The following is a 25520-nucleotide window of genomic DNA, read 5'->3' as shown; positions in this document are numbered from 1 at the left end:
TCTGAGGTGGCCATCGAACAAGGATGGTCACCGCATCGGGGTGCTTTCAGATGTACTTCTGCGGCCGTCTGGAATGCTCTTCCTTCCGATCTTAGGAAGCCACTGGAATGGTGCACTTTTAAATAATTTAGAATGGAAACTAATTTGCTTATAACTGCTTTTTGTGTTTAGTTTGTTCTTCACCGGTGCCTCTGATTAGCACGGGTGGCTATGTACGAAGCGAAAGAAGTTCAACAGAAATATGTTTGGGGTGCCGCCATGGCGAGATGTTAACTACCTGGCACGGTGTACAGGAGGTCGTGGGTTCGATCCCAACCCCGACGCCTGTTGTATATTTAGAGTTTGCGTCTCTCTCTCTCTTCTCGTGGTCGCGTGGATTTTTCTCCAGGTCCTCTGGTTTTTCCCTCCACATTTTGAATCAACGTGCATTCCGTATTTGGCTGCAATAAATTGCTAAATGATAAGCCACTTTGTTGAGCGATCATTTCCTATACATAGCTCAGTGCGCCTTACCTGGTAGAAAAAAAAAATGTATAACCCCAAACTACCACCGTCACCGCCACCCCCGTCACCTGCGTGGAGGGCCGGTGCGGCGTGCGAGGCTCGCCCTGGGGGGCAGCGCCGTCGCCCATGGCCGGCAGCTCGTCCAGCTCCACGTGGAAGAGGTAGAAGATGAAGCCGTAGAGTGCGGGGCCCAGGCCGTTGCACAGCCCCCGGATCCCCGTCACCATGCCCTGCACCACGCCTGGGGAGCCGCCACAAGAGGGCCGGCGCACGGGGGAGACACGCAGGTGAGACACACGTGTGAGACGGGGGAGACGGGCGGGTGAGACGCACTGGTGATATAGGAGGGAGACAGGGGTGACACAGAGGAGACAGGAGGGAGACAGGAGGGAAACAGTGGGGAGACAAGGGAGAGAGGAAAGACGGGTGAGACAGAGGGTGAGACAGGGGGTGAGACAGGGGGGGAGAGACGGGAGAGAGGAAAGATGGGTGAGACAGGGGGGGAGACAGGGGGGGAGACATGGGGGAGACACGGGAGAGATGGGAGGAGACAGAAGGGAGACAGGAGGGAGGCAGGGGGAGGCAGGAGGGAGAGGGGGGAGACAGGGTTGAGACAGGGGGAAGAAAGTAGAGGGGATGTAAAAGGAAGGAAGGGAAGAGATGGAGAAGGGGGGATGGAATGTGATGTGAAGGATCGAACGCAATGGGACAGGAGGGATAGGATGAAACAGCAGGGATAAGATGGAACGGGAAGAGAGCAATGAGAAGAAACAGGATGAGATGGGAAGTATAGGACAGGATGAGAGAGATGGAATGCAATAACATGTCAGTAATGGGACAGCAGGAGATGGGATGGATAAGGAGATGGGATGGGATAAGGAGATGGGATGGGATGGGATAAGGAGATGGGATGGAAGGATGGAGGATAAGGAGATGGGATGGGATAAGGAGATGGGATGGGATAAGGAGATGGGATGGGATAAGGAGATGGGATGGGATAAGGAGATGGGATGGGATAAGGAGATGGGATGGGATAAGGAGATGGGATGGGATAAGGATGATGGGATGGGATAAGGAGATGGGATGGGATAAGGAGATGGGATGGGATAAGGAGATGGGATGGGATAAGGAGATGGGATGGGATAAGGAGATGGGATGGGATGGGATAAGGAGATGGATGGGATAAGGAGATGGGATGGGATAAGGAGATGGGATGGGATAAGGAGATGGGATGGGATAAGGAGATGGGGATAAGGAGATGGGATGGGATAAGGAGATGGGATGGGATGGGATAAGGAGATGGGATGGGATAAGGAGATGGGATGGGATAAGGAGATGGGATGGGATAAGGAGATGGGATGGGATAAGGAGATGGGATGGGATAAGGAGATGGGATGGGATGGGATGAGGAGATGGGATGGGATGGGAGAAGGAGATGGGATGGGATAAGGAGATGGGATGGGATAAGGAGATGGGATGGGATAAGGAGATGGGATGGGATAAGGAGATGGGATGGGATAAGGAGATGGGATGGGATAAGGAGATGGGATGGGATGGGATAAGGAGATGGGATGGGATAAGGAGATGGGATGGGATAAGGAGATGGGATGGGGTGGAATGGGAAATGATGGGATGAGACAGGAAGAGGTGGGATGGGACAGGAGATGGTATGGCACAAGGTGAGCGAGGGAGCCAGGGAGTCCAGCAGAGAGACAGAGAGAGAAGCGTGGCACACCGGCCAGATAACTCAACCAACGTCATTGGTTCATCAGGGTTGGTCAAGTGGCTCAGATGGCAAATACTCTTTCAAAGCACACAGCGTTGGTGTACGGTGATTTTTTTCTGCAATATTTTGCTTTTTTTTGGATTTTCTGTTTGCACTTAGTCACATAGTCACTTTAAGATGTTTTCTTGTTCATGTTTTTGTTTTTTGTTTGTTGCGGTTCAAGTTAATTTATTTGGTATAGCCCTGTGAGCCATTCGGCTCTTGAATTGGGTGCAACCGCAACAAGCAAAAAACTAAAACAAGAAAACATCTTTAAGTTACTAAGTGCAAACAGAAAATCCAAGAAAAATCAGCAAAATATTGCAGAACAAGCACCGTACACCAATGCTGTGTGCAAGCACCCGATTCAAGAGCCGAATGGCTCACAGGGCTACACCAAATAAATGAAACTGAAAACTGAATATTGGCACAAGACAAAGAAAAGTGAAAACAAATGACGAAATGTGTGGTGGACACCAATGGGCTATCGGCCCATGAATCATGATGATGATGAACCGAGCACTAAATATGTTGATTGCCATGTGACAAACACCGCTTTGACAGCGCTGGGGCGACTGCCGGAGCGAGTGCCGGGGCGATTGTTACCCTGCTGATCAGCGTCGGCGTTCCGTGACACGAGCGCCGACACGGCGGGGAATGTGATGCTGGACATGGCGGCCACGGCGCCCGACGCCCACATCATCCTGCAAAGACAAAGACCCCCCACATAGCCTGAACAGACCGTTGGGGCAAGTGCCGATAGCGAGCGGGGATGGGTTGTCCAGCAGCCCACACCCGGCCGGCCGTCTTTGTCTCCCGAGCAGCGATGTTTACACACCGCACCAGGTACTCGTTTGAGGCTGAGTTGACCGAGAGGAGGGCCAAGGAATGGTCACTGGTGTTGGCCGTGAGCGCAAATTGAACTCGGGTCGCCAGGTTCGTAGTGCAGCGCACTAACCACTACGTTACCGCTCCCCGCTACATTTCGCCGCTTGCGCGCACACACACACTCACACGTGTGTATATATATAGAAACAAATGCAAACACGTACATGCAAGTTCAAGTCAAGTTCATTTGTTTAACGAGGTGAGAACGAGGAGGCTCATTTATAGGAGTGACATGGTAAAAGCATAACCAACAAAGAAAATAACAACAACGAAACAAAAGAATAATCATGGCAAACACAACCGTGTCACATGAAAAATCTAGCATATTGCACAACACATAAATCAATGTTAAATAATGCATTCCCTGTGGCATCAGCCGGTAATACGCTTGTACGCATGCACAAGTACACCCCACAGCCACAACAACAACCGCCATTCGCCCGTAAGTGTTGGCAACGTCACCACGGCACTTGCGCCAGGCTATGTACACTTTAAGGCCACGTGAAGTGTCAAAGGCTCGCTGTTGGCAGGAGGTCATAGGACCGACCCAGGTGCCATGGGTTGCCTGGCTGAGATGATTGGCAGATGCACCAGCTGTGCTGCCCACTGTGACAATTGGCTGCATTTTAACTGCCCGGCGCTGTGCCTGTGATTGTGTGCGTCGCTCATAAAACAACGTTGATACACATATGTACTCATCTGCATGCAAGTACACAAAAAAAGATCCCCCGTATAGCCTGTAACAGACTGTAGGGGCAAGTGCTGTTAGCGAGCACCTATGAAGGTCGGCACGACACGCGAGGGGGTGGGTGGCCAACACCACGCCCGGTCGCCTTTCTCTCCCTAGTGGTGATGTTCTCACATCACACCAGGTACCAATTTGAGGCTGAGTCGACCTAGGGGAGGCCCATGACCGGTTCAGATAATCGTCACTGGTGTTGGCCGTGAGCGGGTATCGAACCCGGGTCGCCAGGTTCGTAACGCAGCGCGCTAACCGCTACACTACCGCTCTCCACAAGCAAATACAAAGTACACCCACGCACACACACACACGTGTTTATGTACACCTACGTCCACAAACAGGTTGAATGGAACTGAAGGCTTTGATAAGGTATCATTTAATTGAAACTCACATTTCAGTTGTGAAACTAAGGTGAAAAGATATTTGTAGGCAACTCAGTTGGCAGCCTACTACTCAACTCCTTCACTCACACAATAAGTAACGCCGCCAATCAATACTTAGTCCTGCCACCCAACTACCAATGACCTGCCACAGCCTCTCACCCAACCACCTAATACCTAACCAAACCACACATTAAACACATTGTAACAAACCCAGCTACAAATTAAACCAGTCCTAACGCTTTCTGTAAATGATGAAACGCTCATCGGACAGATAAATGCATGCCAGAGTAATAATCAAAATCCTACACGCAGAATGTTATATCGTGACAACATAATTGGTCCTCCCTTCATGACTTGTAATGATGCGTGTAAAGTGACACCAGTATACTGCGTGGTGTAGTGCTAAGCCGTGCATTAGACCACCAAGATTTCAAATGGTGGCCATATTATTTGATACGACAGCAGAATACAGGCACAACTGCACAATCACCGATTTCATCCTTGTTAGGAATCATCGGTAGAGTTTGGCCGTCAGGGCGTTATGTTGACAAGCCACTCAGTATCTTAAACACGTGCATGTCCTAAAGAATTGTTATTATGTCAACCAGATGTTCACGCTGCCACCCACTATCTCAACTCAGACATTCACCCAACCACAGATAACCCCCCACCCCCCCCCTTTTTCGATTGCCACATCAGAGCCGAGCCAGAGTGGGGCCCCTCATGGTACTAGCGGATCTCCACTTGCCACTTGTGCCGAGCCGAAACCAAACCTTGCTGCGCTGGCCTCCGTATCTCCAAATCAGGACCAGAAGCTAAAAAAATTATTAATCAGTCGGCACACGGGTCATCTACATCTGTCTCGACTCGTTCACCACGCGCGACGTAAGTGGCACGGTTCTGCTTCTGCAGTGGAAAAACAACAGCGTGCCTTCTGAGGTGCGCTGGGCTGGCTCGGCACAGTCATGGAGCAGTTCGGTTTGTGAAGTGAAAGAGAAATAAGACGGCAACTCACCAGGGCTGGGAGCCAAACCCGTACCACGTGAGCTGCAGCATCTGGAAGCCGAGTCCCAGGAGGATGGTGTTTCTGTTCCCGATCGACCGCATTAGCACGCTCAGCACAAGCGTCTGCGGCACCGTGACAGGTCAGAGGTCACGCAATAACGGGTTAGAGGTCAGGCAATAAAGGAAAAACGTTCTGCTGCATGCACACACACACACACACACACCCGGTAGTCGGGTCCCCCAGAGGTCAGGGTTTTGAGGTCATACTGCTGAGAACCTTGGTTCCAATCCAGACAGCTGCCTGTGATTAAACCGGGTTCTCAAATGTATTACATTGATGGTCTCAGCCTAGTCATCATCGCATTAAATTTGGGTCAGCAGTTACTTTAGCCAATTTACAGCTCTAAGAATGCAAAATGTGTTGTTGTCATGTGACAAACATTACTTTTATGTGTCATGTGGTTCTGCCCCCCGCTATGTGTACCAGACATCACTTGAAGGGGTCTCAGAGGTAGCTCTGTGTTATCCGCTTTTGTGGACCATTCCCTAACATGCAGGGCAGCACTGTTCTGTGAGAGTTCTGAAAGTAACACTAATAGCACAATCGGGATAAAAATTCTGAAAAAATACGAAACTTAAATAAAAAGCTCACAATGTGCTTTTAGATTAACAGACGTGTTTACGTTGTTCGTCATCATCATACTCATCATCAGATATGATTATTCCACGAGCCATGGCCGTCTCTCACAATCATGCTATGTATTCTATGGCTATTTCGGTAAAGTCACGTAGATAGGAAAAAAAATAACAGCAATAAAATTATAAAAAATAAAGTGAGTAAAAATATCACGACGTTTAAATCGCAACACAAGAGGTCGTCATCAGGAACTATCTACATGACTTTACCGAAAGAACCATAGAAGATGAATTCTTGCAGTCGCAAAAGTTGTAAGTCAAAATCATGTTCTGTATTCTGTATTGAAGGTACACTGCAATTATCCTTTAGAAACACAACTATGCTGTGTGTTCCTCGCTGTCTGCTTGATGGAGGAATATGATATTAACATTGCGGTCAACTGTGCCATTATAGTGGAAACCCATAAATTTTTCTATTCTTGGATCTTTCGGTAAAGTCACCTGAGGACGGCTGCTTGTGTTGTGGCCGAAACGTCGTGAGAATTTTATTATTGTTTTATTTTAATTATTTCCCTTCTACGTGACTTTACCGAGAGATCCAAGAAATATGAATCCCTGCAGTCGCGAAAGCTTTAAATCGAAATTTAACCCATACCTTCTAATACAGCTTGAATGCAGTGCCATCACTAATTCCCTATGGCTCATGGGGCAGCATAGGACAAACAACCCATGCATGTATTTGTAACATAATAGATCACAATTGTACAGGATGGCCTAACAGTCAGGACACAGGGTTATTTTTTTTAACACTGGCATTAATGCATTTTAGTCGTTTATTATTTATGTAAAAATGTAATCCATTGCCATTATTGATATTTATTGTACTTCTTTATTTTCAGATGACTTTGACAAAACTCGACCACAAACCCCGAATGAATTTAGACAAAACATAATTGATGAATGTTCAAGGATTATACCTGCAATCTTAAAAAAAATATTCCTACATTTATTTCAAAGGGGAATTCATGCATCATGAATTGATGTTAATGGAAGTCAGTTTGAACATTTGTTAAAATAAATTAAATAACCCTATGTGACTTGTTACAATATCATAACCGGCATGTCTTTACTTTTGGGCCACCCTGTATATTCCGGTACAGAGGGCTCGTTAAGATATTACTCGTCGCTGATGCAAGCCGTAGCCAAGAAATACATTTGAGTTTCTGGGTTCATAGGTCAGTGAGCTAACTACAGTGCCACCGTTCCATCCCAGCTACGTATTTAGCATAAATAACTTTTATGTTGTGTTGTAAAATTAAAATGTTGTGATGAATAATTTATATTTCGATTTAAAGCTTTCGTGACTGCAGGGATTCATCTTCTTGGTTCTTTCAGTAAAGTCTACGTGACTTTACCGAAAGAACCAAAAAGATGAATGATTTATATTCGCGACTGCAAACATAATTTCACGATTCGTTCATTGCAGTACAATTTTCAAAATTCAGTTTCATTATTTGCTCATTTTCTGAGTGTTAATTTGTCGCGTTACAGCAGCCGATCTGAGTGAATCGCTGTGAAAAGTATTTGCTGTTGGCAACGTGAGCATGGTTGGAGGACTGAATGCATGTCTTACCTGTGCCAGAATTGATAAAACTCCGAGCTCAGCAATGAACGCAGCAACACTGCCAGCTGAAAATCCCATGATCTAACCGCACACACAAAAGACAAAGGTCCCCCTTCATATAGGCAATGTAGACCGCTGGGTCATGTGCTGTTGTAAGCAAGCACCTTCTAGGCCTGCATGGTGCATCCACATTGACGCACGCACACAAATACACACCCGATGTAGACCCTAACATACAAGACAACTGCTATCAATGGTGGACCCTGGATTTTCAGGTAGGGGGGGGGGGGGGCAACCCCTCCAGCAATGAGAAATGATAGAGGAGTTGTTAGTAAGTAAGGACTTGTCCCTTGCTTTTTATTCGACGCGTGTGCGGCGATGGCGCAGCCATCGATCGAGGGTCGAATTCGAACCGCGTTGTGTGATCGGCATCGCGCTCGCTGAAGGTGAATGCTTTCAGGGAAGTCGTGTACTGCATACGCAACTGCGCACAATTCTGTGAGTCACTTATAACCGCTTTGCCGTTACTTGTTGCCAATTATGGACTCAAACTATTGTCCTATCATCTCATAGAGTCCCTGGCACGTAATAATATGCTACACAGTGGCAGATGGGGTCGCAAAATGCCGATTTATTACTAATAAACCCCAATGATCCGATCAAAATTAGGGATTTCGATCGGATCATTGGGGGGGCATGTGCCAGCCCCCCCACCTCACTGGCACCACCAGTGACTGCTATTCACCACTAAGTGGCAGTGATGGAACCACAACGATTGTACCACACAAAAGACAAAGATCTCACATATAGCCTTTAACTGACTGCTGGGGACAAGTGCTATTAGCGTGAACTCATTCAAGCCCGCAAGACACACGAGTGTTGTGGTCGTCTTTGTCTCCCCCGTGCTGATGGTTACACACACACCCACAGCCTGAGGTCAACGAGTTAGTGACATAAATTGCTAATCACTGTACCACTCCCTATACACAGACTCTTACAAACACACACATGCACAGAATATACACAAATACACAACCAGATACAACAGACGTCATTCACCACTAAGTGGTAGGGTCATGAACACAGCTCTTATGCCAAACTAACAAACATGCACATCCAGATAAATACACAATTACATTCACGCAAAAACACAACAGCCGCCATTCTCCACTAAGTGACAGTGGCGTCACCATAGCACATGTAGCAGGCTAGGTGGACGTTTGTAAGGCCACGTGAAGTGTGGAAGGCACGCAACTGGCAGGTTACGGGAGAGACCCAGGTGTTATGGATTAACTGAGCGAGATGAATGGGTGAGGCACCAAACAACAACAGCCATCATTCGTCACTGCGAGTGTGATGTCACTACTCTTGTGCCAGGCTCGGTGCATTTTGAAGCGACGTGAAGTCTCGAAGGCTCGCTGGCAGGAGGTCACGGGACAGACGCATTTGTTATAAGTTAGTAGAGATGACTGGCAGATGCAGGGAAAAAAAACACACAAACACGTCCGTACAAACGTATACTCACGCGAGTCTGGCCTCCTGCCTGCCCCCTCGCCCCATCTTGGTGGCGAGATGTTAACTGCCTCGCCTGGCATGCAGGAGGTCGTGAGTTCAATCCCGACCCTTATACCTGTATACTTTGGATTTTGCATGTTCTCCCCATGGTGGAGTGCATTTTTCTCCAGGTTCGTCCGGTATTTTCCCTCCACATTTAGAATCGACGTGTGGGTAGAGGATTCGGCTGCTGCTATAAATTTCCACGCGACGGTAAGCCGCTTCGTTGCGTGGCCAGGTCGCTTCTGAAAAAGAGGCTATATAGCTCAGTGGGCCTTACCTGGTAAAGAAATAAAAATGTGGTTAGCACTCTCACCTGGCGCAGGTAGAGGAAGAAGCTGGAGTACTGCCCGGCCTCGGGCAGGTAGGACAAGAACACCGTGATGCAGATGAGCAGCACTGTCGAGTCCTGGCCAACCTTACGCAGAGACTGTGCACAGCCACACACACACACAACGCCATGGCAGGGACAACACAAAGATCCCCCGTCGTATAGCCTCAAGATATCTGCTTGGTTCTTTCGGTAAAGTCACGTAGAATGGACGGCTGCTTGCGTTGTGGCCGAAACGTCGTGAGAATTATTTTATTAAGTTTTTATTTTATTTTATTATTTCCATTCTACGTGACTTTACCGAAAGAACCAAGAAGATGAATCCCTGCAGTCATGAAAGCTTTAAATCGAAAGCCTCAAGATAATTTTAGGGAACGTATGAAGGCCGGCATGGCACACAATGGGGTGGGAGGCCAGCACCATGCCAGGATGCCTTTGCCACCCTGGTGGTGATGTTTAGACACCATACCAGGTACGCATTTGAGGCTGAGATGACCTAGGGCATGTCCTAGGACTGGCTCAGATAATCGTCACTGATGTTGGACATGAGAAAGAATCGAACTCGGGTCGCTAGGCTCATAGTGCAGCGCACAAACCGCTGCGCTACTGCTCCCCACTGTGGCGGAGACACACACAAAACTCTTCGGACAATTTAATTTCAATACAATTCTCCCTTCTTTCGCATCTGTGATATACAGCCACATCTCTAGATGTTTTACTATGTTTTTGTTAGATACAAATTTAGACTATTAACTAGTATTCAATGTGTAAAAAAAAAGATGATAAAAAATGTGCTGTTTAACATGAACAAAAAACTCACAATTGTCAACGACACTGCCTTAAAAGAACAAACATATACAGAATTGGCACTGTTTCAGGCGGTTGCTGTTCTTCATAACACATAGCACGTGCACGTATTTGTGTGAGCGTTCAACATCCAACGTCACCCCCCCCTCCTTCTGCCCTACCCAACGTTGCCCGTATCTCCTGGCCGCATTCATTCGTCCACTCACAGCGAAGGGGTCGGCCTGCTCCCAGGAAATGGGTGCCCCCCATGAGGCCGGCCGCATCTTCTCGGGCAGCGACTCGGGCACCGCGACGAGAATGAAGGCGATGTCCAGCAGGGCCACGCCGGTAGCCAGCGCCACCACCAGCCCGTCGCCGTAGGCCGTGCTCAGGTAAGCGCCGATAGCCGGGCTGGTCACCAGGCTGGCCGCGAACGTTGCCGACACCTGCTCAAACACGCGCGCGCACACGAACGCACGAGCACAAACGCACACGCACTGCTACAGCGGAGGGTCGGGTCGAGTCATCGACTTTTTCTTTGTCTTGCCAAGTAAAAATTGAGAGGCACTAGGATGGTCTCAAATATTGTGTATATAGATTGAAAACTCAAGTGCTTTTTTGTGTTTAGTTTGTTAGTTTAGTTTGTTGTTTAGATTCCCCCACGTACCCCCGATTAGCACGCTTGGCTACGTACGGTGCGAAAGAAGTTCACCACATATTGGGGGGGGGGGGGCGATTGGCACGGCTCACCAGGCCATATGCGGAGCTGCGCTCGTGCTCGGGCGTCACGTCGGCCACGTAGGCGAACACCACGGAGAAGGTGACCGAGAAGATCCCCGACACGGAGATGATGGCAAAGTACCACCTGTGCGAACACACACACACACGACACACGCACACACACACACGCGCACACACACACACGCACACACACGCACGCACACACACACAACGACACACGCACACACACACAACGAGACACACACACAACGACACACGCACACACACAACGACACAAGCACACACGCACACACAGATACACACACACGCGTACACACACACAACGACACACACACACACCACACACGCACACACACACAACGACACACACACACAACGACACACACCACACACGCACACACACACAACGACACACGCACACACAATACAATCTATACAGTGTACATAGCGTCTACATGCACCCATATCTGAAGATGCTGTGCAGAAACAGTGAACATATTTACATTAGAGTGAGACAGGCAGTTAGTTACATGTCTCCGTAAGAGTCTATGGATCTCTGTGTGAGCTTCTGAGTTTCTGTGCGAGTCTCAAGGTCTGTGTGCGAGTCTATAGGTCATCAACTGAGACATGATGGGATCGGGCACATAAGAACCCAACACAATGGATTGTGCTGCACTACTTCTCTGCTGCCTACAATTTAGCCCCGCAACCGCCCACGACATCTGTTATACACGTTGGAGTCATCCATCCGAGCACTTTCCAGGCTAAAATCCTGCTTAGCTTTTGAGCTATGATGAGATGGGGTGCATTCTGGGCGATCGGGACATTGGCAATTGTACCAATATATTTGGTTAGATGGTGATTTGAAGCTTTCGTGAATGCAGGAATCCATTCTCTTTGGTTCTTTCGGTAAAGTCACGTGGGTATTTCATTTTATTTTATACCTAAGTGACTTTACCGAAAGAACCAAAGAGTATTTGGTTATATGTTTGGCCGCATTTACATGAATATGACTATTTGTATATGTCTTCTTGGTTCTTTCGGTAAAGTCACGTAGAAGGGAAGTAATAAAATAATAAAAATAAAACATAATAATATAATTCTCATGACGTTTCGGCCACAACGCAAGCAGCCGTCTTCAGGTGACTTTACCGAAAGAACCAAGAAGATGAATCCCTGCAGTCACGAAAGCTTTAAATCGATATTTGTATATGCTCAGACAATCGTTTAGCAACTGGAAGTGTTGGCAAGCATGAGCCCTCCTCACCAGGGACTGATCCTCATGAGCGGGATGGGTGCGCAGGTGAAGAAGACAGTGAGCAGCAGGAAAGACTTGCGACCCCAGACGTCGGAGAGCGCGCCAATGAGAGGCGCGCTGAGAAACGACAGCAAGCCCTGCTCGCGTGCAAAAACCACGGGGACGAACACGCATACGCACATTTGTACACGAGTGACACGACATAATTCCACAACTCACGTCAACAAACACGCGCAAATAACAGACATTCCATGTCAACATGACAGCACCCACACGCATCACACAAACACTCGGCACCTCATGTCACAACACAGATCACAACACAGATCACAACACAGATCAATCGTTACACAACTCCCATCAACAAATATGTGCACCTACACGCACGAACATCACACCACACTTCAGCTCATTTGTAAAACCAATACAAAGATCCCCCGGATCGCCTAAACACTGTTGTTCACGAGTACCTATGAAGGTTGGTACAACACATGAGGGGGTGGTGGGTGGCCAGCACCACGCCCAACTACCTTTGTCTCCCTACCGGCTATGTTTACACATCGCAACAGGTACTCATTTTGGGTTGAGCGCACCAAGGGGAGGCCCAGAAAGGGTTCAGATCATCGTCACCGGTGTTGGCCGTGACCAGGAATCGAACTCGGGTCGCCGGGTTCTTAGTGCAGCGCGCTAACCGCTGCACGACCGCTCTTCACATGTGACAACACACGCCTTGCACACACACACATCACACGATCACTGTATATCTCATTGCATCACTGTCGTTAAAGCTGTATGAAACATATACAAATAGTTTCAATTACTCTATAGCATCAAAGCACCACCAGACAACGCTGAAAATCTTACAGGACCCTCAGCCATATTTTAATCCGCAACTTCAAGCATTCTACCACACCTGGCCTCTGTATTCTTGAGATTTGATCGCGATTAGCAGAATTATTTGTGGGACAAAAACTTGACCGATTACCCGCACGGGGCTGTGTCTAGCACCCTGGGTTCTCAATCGGACCGGCCCCAAGGTGATCCTCGCTGGATTGGACGGGACAGCGGATGCGGTGACGTGGCCTGTTGCACAGCCCCACGATTTGAGCCCAGCTGCCACCCTGGTTAATACTGTGGTGCGTATTAACGATAAAACATGCGTCATCCGTTTCATGGTGAACGTTACAGACACTTTGACGTTCTTAAAAAATAACAGTACGCAAATGCGTGCAGGCATCGCGGTCCAAATTGAATAAATTACTTGAAAAATTACTAGATATAATTGGCAATATCGCCACCTTCTGGAAGACGAATGCTCACTCGAAGGCCTATGCTGTGATCACCTTGTACAGCACAGGGCCAGCTGCCACGGTGGGGTGCTCATTTTGGCTACACTGAGGCAGAGGGCCTCAAAGCTGCGCCGCGTGAGAGGCGCGGCGTGAATATTCAGCGGTGACGATGAGCGGCTCGTACCTTGACACCCTGTATGAGGCCGTTCATGAGGAACGTGTGCTGGGGAAAGGTCTCGTGCAGCACCTGCACACCACACACAGCGAGGTCAGCACGGTCTTGGCACGCAAACCCCCCCCCCCAACCGACACCCCGAGTAGGCGTCGATACAGCGTAGTAGCTATCGCATGTGTAGCAAGTGCAACTGCACCGGAGCCCTGGGGCTCAAGAGGTTCAATTGCAGGAGGGACACAAACGCCAGGAAAAAATAGAGCCGGAAAGTTGAACACAAGGAGCGCCGTTAATTCCTTGAATCAGGGCCCATGCCAAACACGCTGCGCACCAGCATCAACTGTAGACATGCGGTGATTTACTGATACAAGAGACAATTGAAAGGTGTGTTGCCCTCACACCAAACTATGAGTGGCCTTGATGGAGCTGTATTGGGTCTCGACATCAGTGTTCTTCATTGCAAGGCCCGTGGTCCACTGGCGGCCCCTGGTGGCCTTTAGTGCGGCCCCCGACACAACACAACACGTGACAACACCACCTTGCAGGCGGTGTGGCGGCCCTCACACAGATGTCTTATTGGTGAAAATGGCCCACCTCTGAAAATGAGTGACGAACACTGCTCTACATGGTCCACATCGAGTGCAATGAACCCGGTCCATTATCATCATCAATGTGCCAAGGTTTTAATCTCCACCCAGAATAACTATTCTTCTCACCCATCAAACCACTTGCTCACAGCACAAGTGACTATAAAATTGTTATCCTGCCGTGTGATTCCATAATTGTGAAAATGTGTCGCAGCCGTGGTGGCTAGATGTTAACTTTCTCGCCTGGTGGTGGGTTCGATCCCGACCCTAACGCCTGCTGTATATTTGGAGTTTGCATATCCTCTCTCCCCCTGGTCATGTGGATTTTTCTCCGGGTCCTACAGTTTCTCCTCCACATATAGAAGCAACATCACACGTTTAGAGTTTTGGCTGCATTACATTTCCACGCAACAAGCCACTTCGTTGAGCTATCATTTGTGGCCAGGTCGCTCCTGAAAAAGAGCTATTGATCTCAGTGGGCTTTACCTGGTAAAATACAAAAATAGTTCATAGATGCGGACAAAGTCGTAAGTTTCACATATATAAGAACGAAGTGATAATAAAGCCTAAAGCCTGCAGTGTAACCGGGCCATATGGAGGGCATGAGTATGACGATTGCTAGAATGTGATTGCGAACAAAAAGAGGAAGTGTTTCACACAGGCAGCCACAAAGAAAGCCACGGAAACCGCTTTCTCATTGAGCATGTCGCCATTAAGTGCAAGAGGGCGAAAGCGGGGCAGAAGGGTGTGTTTTGTCATTGCCCGAATAAGTCGTGGAGGAGCAGCGACGTTTCTGGGAACTGTCGCGGCCAGATGTGTTTCTCCGCTCCGTTGATTTTGACGAAGCGAAAGCGAGCGAATGACACATTTGTGTCGATGTGTACAGTGTGTCCTCGAAATAAACGCCGGGATTCTTCAAGGGCGCGGTCTCGTTTTATTAACAAAACCCCCGTTATTTCCATTATAATAAAGGAAAGCCAAAAAAAATTAAAAAACCACGGGCCTGAAAATCAATGTGTGCGTACGTTTGTGTGCGTGTCAATTCCCAATTTGATTGCCGCTCATGGTCAACACCAGTGACGATTATCTGAACCAGTCCTGGGCCTCTCCTAGGTCGACTCAGCCTCATATGAGTACATATACCTGGTGTGATGTGTAAACATCGCCACTGGGGAGACAAAGGCGGCCTGTTGTGGTGCTGGCCACACACCCCCTCATGTGCTGTGCCGGCCTTCATAGTTTGCTCGCAAATAACACATGCCCCAACAGTCTGTTAAGGCTATAGGCGGATCTGTCATTCCACATGTGTGTGTTTGCGCGCACGTACGGTCAGCGTGGGTGCAGTGAGAAGCCCCCATGCGAAGAACTCGAGGAAGATGACGAAGGCTGCGTGGTAGACGCTCGGCTGGCCAATTCCACGAGGCTGCAGAAAAAATGAAGGACAACGATGCTACTCATCACCACGATGCCGTCGTGGTCGCTGTGCTTGGCACAAGCGGCACCGGCCAGCCACCGCCGTCACCGGTCAAGCAAAAGCTCACCGCTGGCAGCGTAAGATTTGCAGTTGTTTTGTAAAATACCGTACATTTCATCACTACCATCATCAGCTACAATGAACCCACGGATAGATCGAAGCGTTCACAAACCGTCGTCATCCCTCATGGTCCCACGACGCACGATTTGTGGTGGTGGTGGTGGTAGGTGAGATGTTTTTTTGGTTAAGGGTACTTGCGTGTTGAGGTGTTTACTGTGATTCCATGTTTAGTCAACAGCAGGGATGTGAACTCTATTACTGATTATAATTTCCTGTTAACATTCATGCATGTCTGTATGTATGTTGAACGTCTTTCATAACATACGTAGCCCACTGCGCTAATCGAAGGTGCGGAGGAAGGACAATGCAGTAACAGTAATATCCTGAATAGCCCACATTCACTAGCCATGATCCATTCACTGCTGGACGAATGCCTCCCCAAGCCTTTGCCATCCATCGTAGTCTCATGATCCAATAAACCACGTGCTTCCTCTGCATGCGAGTTGATTTCATTGCTCTACCTCTACGGACAACCTTTTCTCGGCGTGTTGCCTTATTTGGCTGCCACTCCCTCTTCAGTCTCCACCAGCAGCCATCAAATGCTTCCAGCGCCGTGTCCTGCGCAAGCCCACTTACTTCTCTATACTAAGCCTCTGACTTTCTTACATTTTCGATACTGGTGTTCCTCTTCCAAAGCATGCCACTCTCCATCCTTCTCTGCATATTTTTCAGTTTCTGTTCCCTATTCATCACCAGCTTCCATGTTTCATATGCACATGTCATGGTGCTTATTTTCAGCGAATACTGAATTGGGATGGCATACAACAGTGCAGCACCACTTCTGCACTCCACAAAAGCAATTCACTATTCATTGGTAATGAAGTCATTGCCGAGTCTGTGCCAGGCGTATACACAAAGGCATACATTTCCCCATTAGCCTTATAGAAGTGCTGGAGCTAGTACAGTTGGCAAGCATCTATTAAGGCTGGAATAAAGAACGAGTGGTGTGGTCAGTAGTGCACTCAGTCACCACGCCAGCTACTTGGCCCATAATGAGTACAGTGCACTTACAATTGCACCATTTCTCACTATAAACGGAAAGATACATATCCCTTGCAGAGTCTTACAAACTGTTAAGGTAAGTACTGTTAAAAAAAACAACTATTAAAGCTGGGATGGTTTATGAGAGGGTGGTGTGACCAAAACTACACCATGCCACCTTTGCGTCTCGCTTGTTGTTAACACAACACTATATAAACAAATACACGTGCTCACTTACACAAGGAAACAAAGACAAAAGTCCCCTGTATAGCCTTCACAAACTATTGGGACAAGCCCAGCACGGTAGACCTAGGGCAGGGGTCGGCAACCAAAATAACAAGAAGAGCCATTTCTTTCCAATTCGGTACAAAATTCAGTATTTCAAGAGCCGCAATGCATCTGAGTACATACTGTACATACGTACTCATCGTCAAGAAGCAGCCCGTAAAGAGCCGCATGCGGCTCCGGAGCCGTAGGTTGCCGACCCCTGACCTAGGGGGTGGGTGGCCAGCACCACGCCCGGCCTTTTTGTCTCCCTAGTGGGCGATGTTTACACATCGCACCAGGTACTCATTTAAGGCCGAGTCGACCTAGGGGAGGGCCAGGACCGGTTCAGATTATTCGTCACTGATGTTGGGCCATGAGTGGGAATCGAACTTGGGTAGCCGGGTTCGTAGCGCAGCGCGCTAACCGCTACACTACCACTCCCCCACTGCTCACACACACGCACACGCATGCGTGTAAATATCCCCTAACAACACCAAGTCATAGATACGCAAAAGTAGGTTAATATTAAGGCATCTAGATTGTTTAACAGTAAATCCACAAGGCAAATTAGTGACGCTGCTCACTGCCATAATTGACATGTTGATGTGTTGACTTTCTTTCTGTGATTATCAAGGCCACAGTGTCAGTTGACTTATGATGGCAGCATGCTGATAGCACGACTAGCATGCTACGTCTCGAAACATGACACGTGTTTGTGTGCAGACCTCAATATATGTTCGCTAACGGGACTGGCGCCAGCAGTATCCGAGGCTAAAATGAGGGGGTCTTGTTGCCTATAATAAAACATAAATTGACAGGCTCTATGTGAAAAACCAGCTAAAAGGATTACTCATTGTAATATTATCATAACAATGTTAATTCCAGCATTAACCTATCACATCAACTCATCGTGGTATGAACATCGTCTGGTCTTCATAACACAGTATCAGTTGAATTTTTTGTATGCTAAATGTACAGTATTGTATCAGCAACTTCATCAAATTCATTACAATTTTACTCCAATTTCACCACCACGTGCTATGCCTGCGAGGGTAGGATTTCACTTCTGCTCCATTTCTAATTTCCCTGTCGCTTCACAGCGATATAATCGTATATTCTGAATATCCTCACTGAGTTTCAAGACTCTTTTTCTCAGGAGGGTCCTGCATTGGGATGTTTGGGTCATTCCTTCTTTCGGAATGCTTTGAATGTGGGAGGAAAATGGGGTACACATCATGGAAACCCATCATGCTTGAGACGGGAGAACACTCATAGGGTCTACACAAACGGGTTCATCGACCCACACTTTGTTCTGGCCACCTTACAGCCCAATAGTTTTCACTCATCTGTGTGTGATCCACTAACCCTTGCCTCTACAACACTAAATCACAGGTGCGAGCCACCACACTTGGCTGTGAATAAAAAATCCATGTTGTCAATATTTCATACGAATTAACGATAACTGGATTTGGAAAAGGGTTTTCAACCGTTGATCACACTCCATTTAGAAAGGATTAATGAAATTCAAATACCCTTATTCATGGTTTTGTGGATTATGAAAATGCATTTGATTCAATGGACATCCCAGCTGTCATAAACAAGGTTTCAATAAAACATCCGTTAACTTCTGAAAACCATTTACAAATATGGGAGATAGACTTAGGTTGCATGGAGAAAGTGATACGTTACAGCAACCTTAAAATATGTTTTCTAAAAAGTGTATTGGGGCAATAAAAGCCATAAATACAAAAAGAGAATGGATTAACCATTTAAGGTTTGCTGATGACAAAATAATTAAATCAAATAATGGAAGTAAATTGTAAATTAAAGAATTAAACAATGAAGGCTGCAAAGTTAGGCTCAACATATTTAGAGCTGTACAAAAGTCACGGACAGAAAGAATAATTTATACTGGAGGGCCGCAACTGGGAATCACAGAAATGTGTAACTACGGCTCTTACCAACAGTGGCTCTGGGTCCCAATGATGACATAATAGGTGGATGATAGCAGTATGGGGTGCGTTTGTAAAAAAAAAAATCATAACTAAAATCAACATACGAATGTGCTTGAAAACCCAAAGGTTTCAATCAACAAAATAATCTCAGCACATTTGTAAAAAAGACTGCACGTAAATAAAAATATATAATAGGCGACGTTCCAGGTAATAGCCCTTCTTCATAGCAAATACATCGTGCTATGTACATGCTTGTGCACCATTGTCAATGCAACGTCACCAAATCATATATTTAGGTTACAAAACGTGTATGACATATCAATCAGTAGCACGTACACTGACATAACTAAAACTAATAAATACACAAAAACGCAAAAGTATGGATAAATTCATACTTAGAAATACACGGAGAGACAGAGAGGGCAACACATGGCTCGGATAACAAATCATTATCCGAAAAACATTAACCGCTAAGAAATGTAACTGGGATTGACGAGTGGGGCACATTAACAGATGGATTGATGGCCAAAGGACAATACAGGACTGGTGATGGAACGGCGTACAAAGGAGAAGAAGCAACAGCAATGGGGAGATGGGGTGGGAATGGTCTGTAGAGGCCTTCATCCAGCAGTGGACAGTTTGATGAAGTATGGCTGTATTTTTATTTAAAGCTTTCGTGACTGCAGGGATTCATATTCTTGGTTATTTCGGTAAAGTCACGTGACTTCACCGAAATAACCAAGAGCATGGCTGTATTGCCATAAATATAAGATCTTACCAACTACATTTTTAACGTAACAATATTTAGCAGGCTAACGTTTCAGGCAATGGTCTCTCTTCAGTTTCGATAGTGATATAGTTTCTGTTTTAACGGCAGTCGACGTTCCAAGCGCAGGAAATTGACGGGGGGATACATACAACATGTGCCACGGCTTCGCCACGCCGGATCAGCCTCGAGGATTATTTCACCAAAATTCACGCCGAGCCCGTGCGAGTTGGTGAAAGCGTTAAGCATATCTATGGGAACATAGAAGTAAAGTACAATGGGGTTTTCCCTCTTCTGCCCCAAGACCCAATTGACACGTTGTGCATGGTGGTACCCATTGCAACACTATCCAGGCACAATCCTGCTGAACGTCTGAGATCCGACGAGATCGAGCGAAATTCCGTGTGAATTGGTCAAAGGCTGATACGAAATAAATCAAGGCGAATGAGAAATATTTCACGCAATAAGGGTTCGTTCGGCTATTACTGGTTTGTTGTTCGCTATTAACAATACATGAGAATCAATAACTAAGTCCAGTACGCATCGCTCCAATAGACGAAAACATATGGAATCACAGTAAACATCTGCACATGATTATCCTTGAATCAAAACAGCACGACAACCTACCCGCCACCACAAATCACGCACGATCGCATTACACATATCCACTATTATCACCATCGCCAGACATGCTCAATCCACTGCTGGATGTTTCCCATAAGTCGTCATCTGTCACAGTGCTGCGACGCATCATATCACCGAGTAACTGCACACGAGCGGATTTCACCGCTCCATCTCCCACGGGGGGGTCACCCTCTATCACAACCACAATAAAAAAAAATCACACATTTACACAAATTTCTATCGCCCCTCGTTCCGCGACCGATGCGGCCTGGGGTTCCCTTGCCGCTCAAGTCCCACTGTCACCGGGCGGAGAATCTAGCCTAGACCGGTGTCTCTCTTGCGGCCTACTCGGCAGACCCGAACCCTCCATCGAAAACTCACCGCGCCGCCCTCCTTGATGATGAGTTTTTTGGCGAGCATCACGCTGCGATTTACCCTCTTCTTTTTCTTGCCCTGCGTCATATTATCATCATCTTCAGCGGCGGATAAAATCAATACCCGCTACACCTCCTGCCCGCCTCCGCTATTGTAAGCGAACTTCTCCGTCTGGGCCGGCGGCGTGACGTCACCCGCGCGTGTTGACGCCTCACCTCCGCGTCGGAGAAAATGACGTCATCGCCGCTGTGTTTTTGTTGTGTGACGTTATTTGCATTAAAAAAAACCCCCCGTGTTGCGGGATGACGTCACTAATCAGATCCACCAAACCGTTGACGATTATACTTCGGCGGTGACGTCATATCGCGCGAGCTGGCGTGTTGCGCGTGACGTCACGGGGGTTGCCTGCGGGTGACGTAATTCGAATGTTGCCTAGCAACGCTGGGACGCCGACCCCCCCCCCGCTGCCCCCACCCCCCACAGCACGTGGCCCCGCCCCTCGCATCCAGTCGACTGCGTAAAAAGATTGGGTCGTGAGAAAGATTGGCGTTTATTATAATTGTATTTATTTGTTTAATATAACATTTGTGTGCAACTATAAAGGTTTTATTTTTGAAAGTAGCACAAGCAGGGCGAGCGGTAACACGAAAGAGCTCATTAAAGGTAATGTTTGAACTGTTTAGCGAAATTTTCTATCTGTATTTGCCTGTCACGCATAAATATACAGTATATATGATCTGGTAATTTATATATTATCTGTTGAACTCTTGAGGTAATCTAATTGTATAATTTGTATGAGAATTACAACCCGTAATTTCGAACGTGTATTTGAATGCTTGCTTTGTACTGTGTTGTAGTTTGTAAGCTGTATTGTGATAAACTCTTGGTTCTTTCGGTAAAGTCACGTATAAAGATAAAATAATAACTTAAATAATAGCATACGACGTTTCGATTGCAACACAAGCAATCATCGTCAGGTATAAATGAAATAGCAACAAAAATCTAACCAGAAAACTATAGACAGACATATGAGCAGATTGTGATAGTTTTGAGGGCTGCTGGTATAACAACATCTAACCTATAAAAGGCATTTTTTATATTTTATAAAGATATCTTACATATCTTTGTCAAACCACACGGTTTGACTCGTATTCTTGTACATGGAAAATTTAGTTTTCAGGGGCATGCGGTGTACAGTCGTTTCAATAAGAACTTTGTAGGATGAACGTTGATATTAATAAGGGCACGGGGTGACCAATAAGGTTTGAATGGGTCTGTCATAAGGGGTTAACAGGTTCGGAATACGTGACTAATATTATTTTCTTGGTTCTTTCGGTAAAGTCACGTAGAAAGAAAAAAATTAAAATAATATAAATATTAAAAAAATTCTCACAACGTTTCGACTGAAAGAACCAAGAATATGAATCCCTGCAGTCACGAAAGCTTTAAATCAAAATTTAATAGTATTTTTTTCGACGCCGTCCATAAATGACGTCACGCACCTAGGGGGGGACATTTGTGACGATGTGTGACGAGGGGGGGGGGGTGAGAAATGTGACGTCACATCAAAAAGCGTAACTTTAAATAAATATAGACAACACGTTCTACTTAATTAAATAGACTTTTTAACAAATGTTTTCTCCTACAACATCAGAGTGCAGCGCCACATTAAATACGCACTACAATGACAATAGTTTAAAGCGATTTGAAGCATTTTGGGGGGGGGGGGCAGAGCTTTGTGACGTCATATTTGAGGGGGGGTCTGACTTTTTGTGACGCCGCGTGACGAGGGGGGGGGTCAAAAATCGTCCAAAATCGCGTGACGTCATTTATGGACGGCCCCTTACACAAATTGTCAAACGGGTTTTCTTTACAATAATAAAACAATTCGTGAGAATTGTTTTATTATGTTTTATTTTTATTATTTTATTACTTCCCTTCTACGTGACTTTACCGAAAGAAACAAGAAGATGAATATAAGCTTAATTCAGTGACACATTATCGGTTAAAGACCTTTTGTAAAATAGTCTTTGGTGCTGTTGATGAGCGTGATGGATGTTTCCACAGTGGCGGTGTGCATCGTTTATTAGGACGCTCTCCAATCGGATTAAATGGGGGGCCACCACAGTTACTCTATGGCCATGTGGTTGGGTGTAAAGTGTGGGGACTCTCACACAGTGCCACGACATCTGGCCAATGACCTCCTGTCAGTGGGGCCCTGCGGCACTTCACGTGACAGCCTCGATGTGCACCTAGCCTGGCACGAAGCACCGCGGTGACGTCGGTGCCACTTAAGCAGCGAATGGTGTTGTTTGGCGTTAAATACCAGTGTCATTGTGAGCAAAATAAACACAGCAATGTGCAGGAGAGAAGAGGTAATTCCTGACAAGGAGGCTTATTGTAACTGTTAGAGGCACCATTGTATCATTGTTTTAAAGTAGCGTATCCTATTGTAATATGCCCCGTATAGACTCGTATCAGATAAAGTAAGGGGTCATCAATTTAGTAGGTACGCACAAAATCAGTCAAAACGTAACCCCTCTCCCCCTCCCTGTACGCACGCGAACTCTTTACACCCCCCCCCCCCCCGAATCCTACAGAACGGCCAATATTTAATCCACGCAGAAACGATCAAGGATTCATAATATTAACGTGTTTAAGCAATAATATAGTCCATCGTCGGACTATCTAACTCATTTGAAGGCCAATGTAGACAAATTATTATGGAGGCTTCACCCTCCACCGTTTCCTATGTGTACATTGTCAGTAGACCCCCCCATACGCAAGCATACGCATTTGGGTTACCCCCCTTCCCTCCATGTGTACGGACTAAATGGATGGCCCCTAATGTGTAATTTCCACCACTGGCTTGTAAACGTTGTGCCATGCAGAAGGACCATATCGTAATGCCGCATTTGATGAATAGTTTTGCTTTCAAGGCACTTATATATTCCTTCTTTCTTTCTACAAGACCGCAGCACTATGTTCTGGAGTTATATTCCAATGTTTGCATGTATATGTGTTGAACTTCTTTCGCATCGTACGTAGCCAACCGTGATAATCGGAGGTGCGTACCATCTGCGCATTGAAATCGTTGCGTTAATGTCTAAAATCACCTGTGGAAATGATGATCGGTCCATTTCAAAACGGGGTAACGGTTAATGTCTTAACAATCCTAATTTATATAGAAGTGCTGCTTATATCATAGAATGTCTTCTACATCGGGGATTACGAGCGGGTTGATTAAATATGACGGTAACTTGAATGTTAATATTTAATCATATGTATGGCCAACACATTACATCATGCTGCGTTGCATAACGAGTGATTTCCCTTGTGTGTTTTATATATATATGTGTCGTGTGCAGACTTACCAATTGTGCCTGATGTAGGAAGTCGTTAATTGGTGCATATCATCTTAAATGGCTAAGACATCCATTTATTCATCATAATTTTTTGTCTTTTTAAATCCTTTATATTAAGTTCACTTGCTTGCTTGCTTGCGCACTTACGACCGTGCAAATCTTTCGGTCGTTTTTTAACCCACTTCCCGTGATCCAATCGAGCTGACATTTTGCACACAGACTCGTTGTGCGTGCCAATTTATTTTCGTAAAATTTTTTTCCAAAATTTTACACTTTTTAGGAAAAAATAAATTATATTTAATTACGAATTGCTTAATGGTGGCAGGCAATCATCTGACCCATAGGTGGCAGCCATCTCAAGCCAGATGACGAAAGGACTCTAGCCGCCACGCATATAAAGGATTTATAGTGAAAAACTTTGTTTTTACGGGTTAATTTTTTCGCTTGCACAGAGCCCGAGCCCAACGATGGCACTGGTGAGCGGCCAGTGGATTGAGCAGGAAGTCAAAGGGTCACCACCGAGTGCCCGACACGGCCACGCCACCGCTGTCGTGGGTGACATCGCCTTCACGTTTGGAGGTTGCAGCATGGAGGTGCCTGTGTAACCGTGTCTCCAAACTATGTCTGTCCAGCCTCACACCCTTCACGAGCTGCCACTCATTGTAATGCATTCCTACGAAAGTGTGTGTAGCGCAAGGTGGCATCGGGGCCCACAGGGATTCCCCCACTGAAATGTATTTACCAACTGGAGCAAATAAGACAAAGATATCCCTTAACAAACCTATGGGGCAATTGCTGTTAGCGAGCACCTAAGAAGGCTGGCACGGCACACGAGGAGGTGGGTGGCCAATACCACGCCCGGCCGCCTTTGTCTCCCAAGTGGCGACGTTTACACACCGCACACTCATTTGAGACCGAGTCGAGCTGGCAGAGGCCCAGGAACAAATAATCGTCACTGGTGTCCGCCCGTGAGCGGGAATCGAACTCGGGCCACCGGGTTCATAGCACCGTGCGCAAACTGCGACGCTACCGTTCCCCGACAGAGACTATAAAACCTCTCGAAGCCAGGCTCGGCTACAGAGTACAAGGTCTCCCACAAGCGGAGCACGTGATGGAACTGACTGTTGGTGACCCCATGCCCTTGGGCGTGTGTCACCTTGTTTGCTGCTCGACAAAGCGGAGACCTTGCGCTCTCTCTCTCTCGTTTTCAGACGTAATTCTTTTCGATAAATGTTTTGAAATATAATATTTTAAAAAATATATATATATTTACTCCACAAATAATGTTATTTTAAAACTGGGTGTAGTAATGAGCTGAAGGGCTCGGC

The 25520-nt window shown here is 46.7% G+C and overlaps 2 protein-coding genes across 3 annotated transcripts in view; one reads left to right on the top strand and one right to left on the bottom strand.

Moving 5' to 3' along the window:
- The window catches only part of LOC133349647 (hippocampus abundant transcript 1 protein-like), a 31917-nt gene extending 10919 nt beyond the window's left edge, over positions 1 to 20998 (bottom strand). For both annotated transcript variants that reach the window (XM_061563262.1, XM_061563270.1), the window contains exons 1-11: positions 20834 to 20998; positions 15593 to 15688; positions 13691 to 13753; positions 12227 to 12354; positions 10969 to 11083; positions 10446 to 10664; positions 9418 to 9531; positions 7557 to 7628; positions 5298 to 5410; positions 2876 to 2973; positions 573 to 745 (exon numbers count right to left, since the gene is read on the bottom strand). In XM_061563262.1, coding sequence (XP_061419246.1) covers positions 573 to 745; positions 2876 to 2973; positions 5298 to 5410; positions 7557 to 7628; positions 9418 to 9531; positions 10446 to 10664; positions 10969 to 11083; positions 12227 to 12354; positions 13691 to 13753; positions 15593 to 15688; positions 20834 to 20914 — 1272 coding nt within the window. In that variant the 5' untranslated portion in view covers positions 20915 to 20998. The remainder of the gene's footprint in view (positions 1 to 572; positions 746 to 2875; positions 2974 to 5297; positions 5411 to 7556; positions 7629 to 9417; positions 9532 to 10445; positions 10665 to 10968; positions 11084 to 12226; positions 12355 to 13690; positions 13754 to 15592; positions 15689 to 20833) is intronic.
- A 320-nt stretch (positions 20999 to 21318) lies between these two features.
- LOC133349640 (uncharacterized) overlaps positions 21319 to 25520 on the top strand; it is a 37900-nt gene continuing 33698 nt past the window's right edge. The window contains exons 1-2 of the mRNA XM_061563249.1: positions 21319 to 21490; positions 24645 to 24785. Coding sequence (XP_061419233.1) covers positions 24660 to 24785 — 126 coding nt within the window. The 5' untranslated portion in view covers positions 21319 to 21490; positions 24645 to 24659. The remainder of the gene's footprint in view (positions 21491 to 24644; positions 24786 to 25520) is intronic.

This window comes from Lethenteron reissneri, chromosome 4 (genome assembly GCF_015708825.2).
Source record: "Lethenteron reissneri isolate LAM-NWPU_2019-01 chromosome 4, ASM1570882v1, whole genome shotgun sequence".
NCBI lineage: Eukaryota > Metazoa > Chordata > Hyperoartia > Petromyzontiformes > Petromyzontidae > Lethenteron > Lethenteron reissneri.
This window is presented reverse-complemented; position numbering and strand designations above follow the sequence as displayed.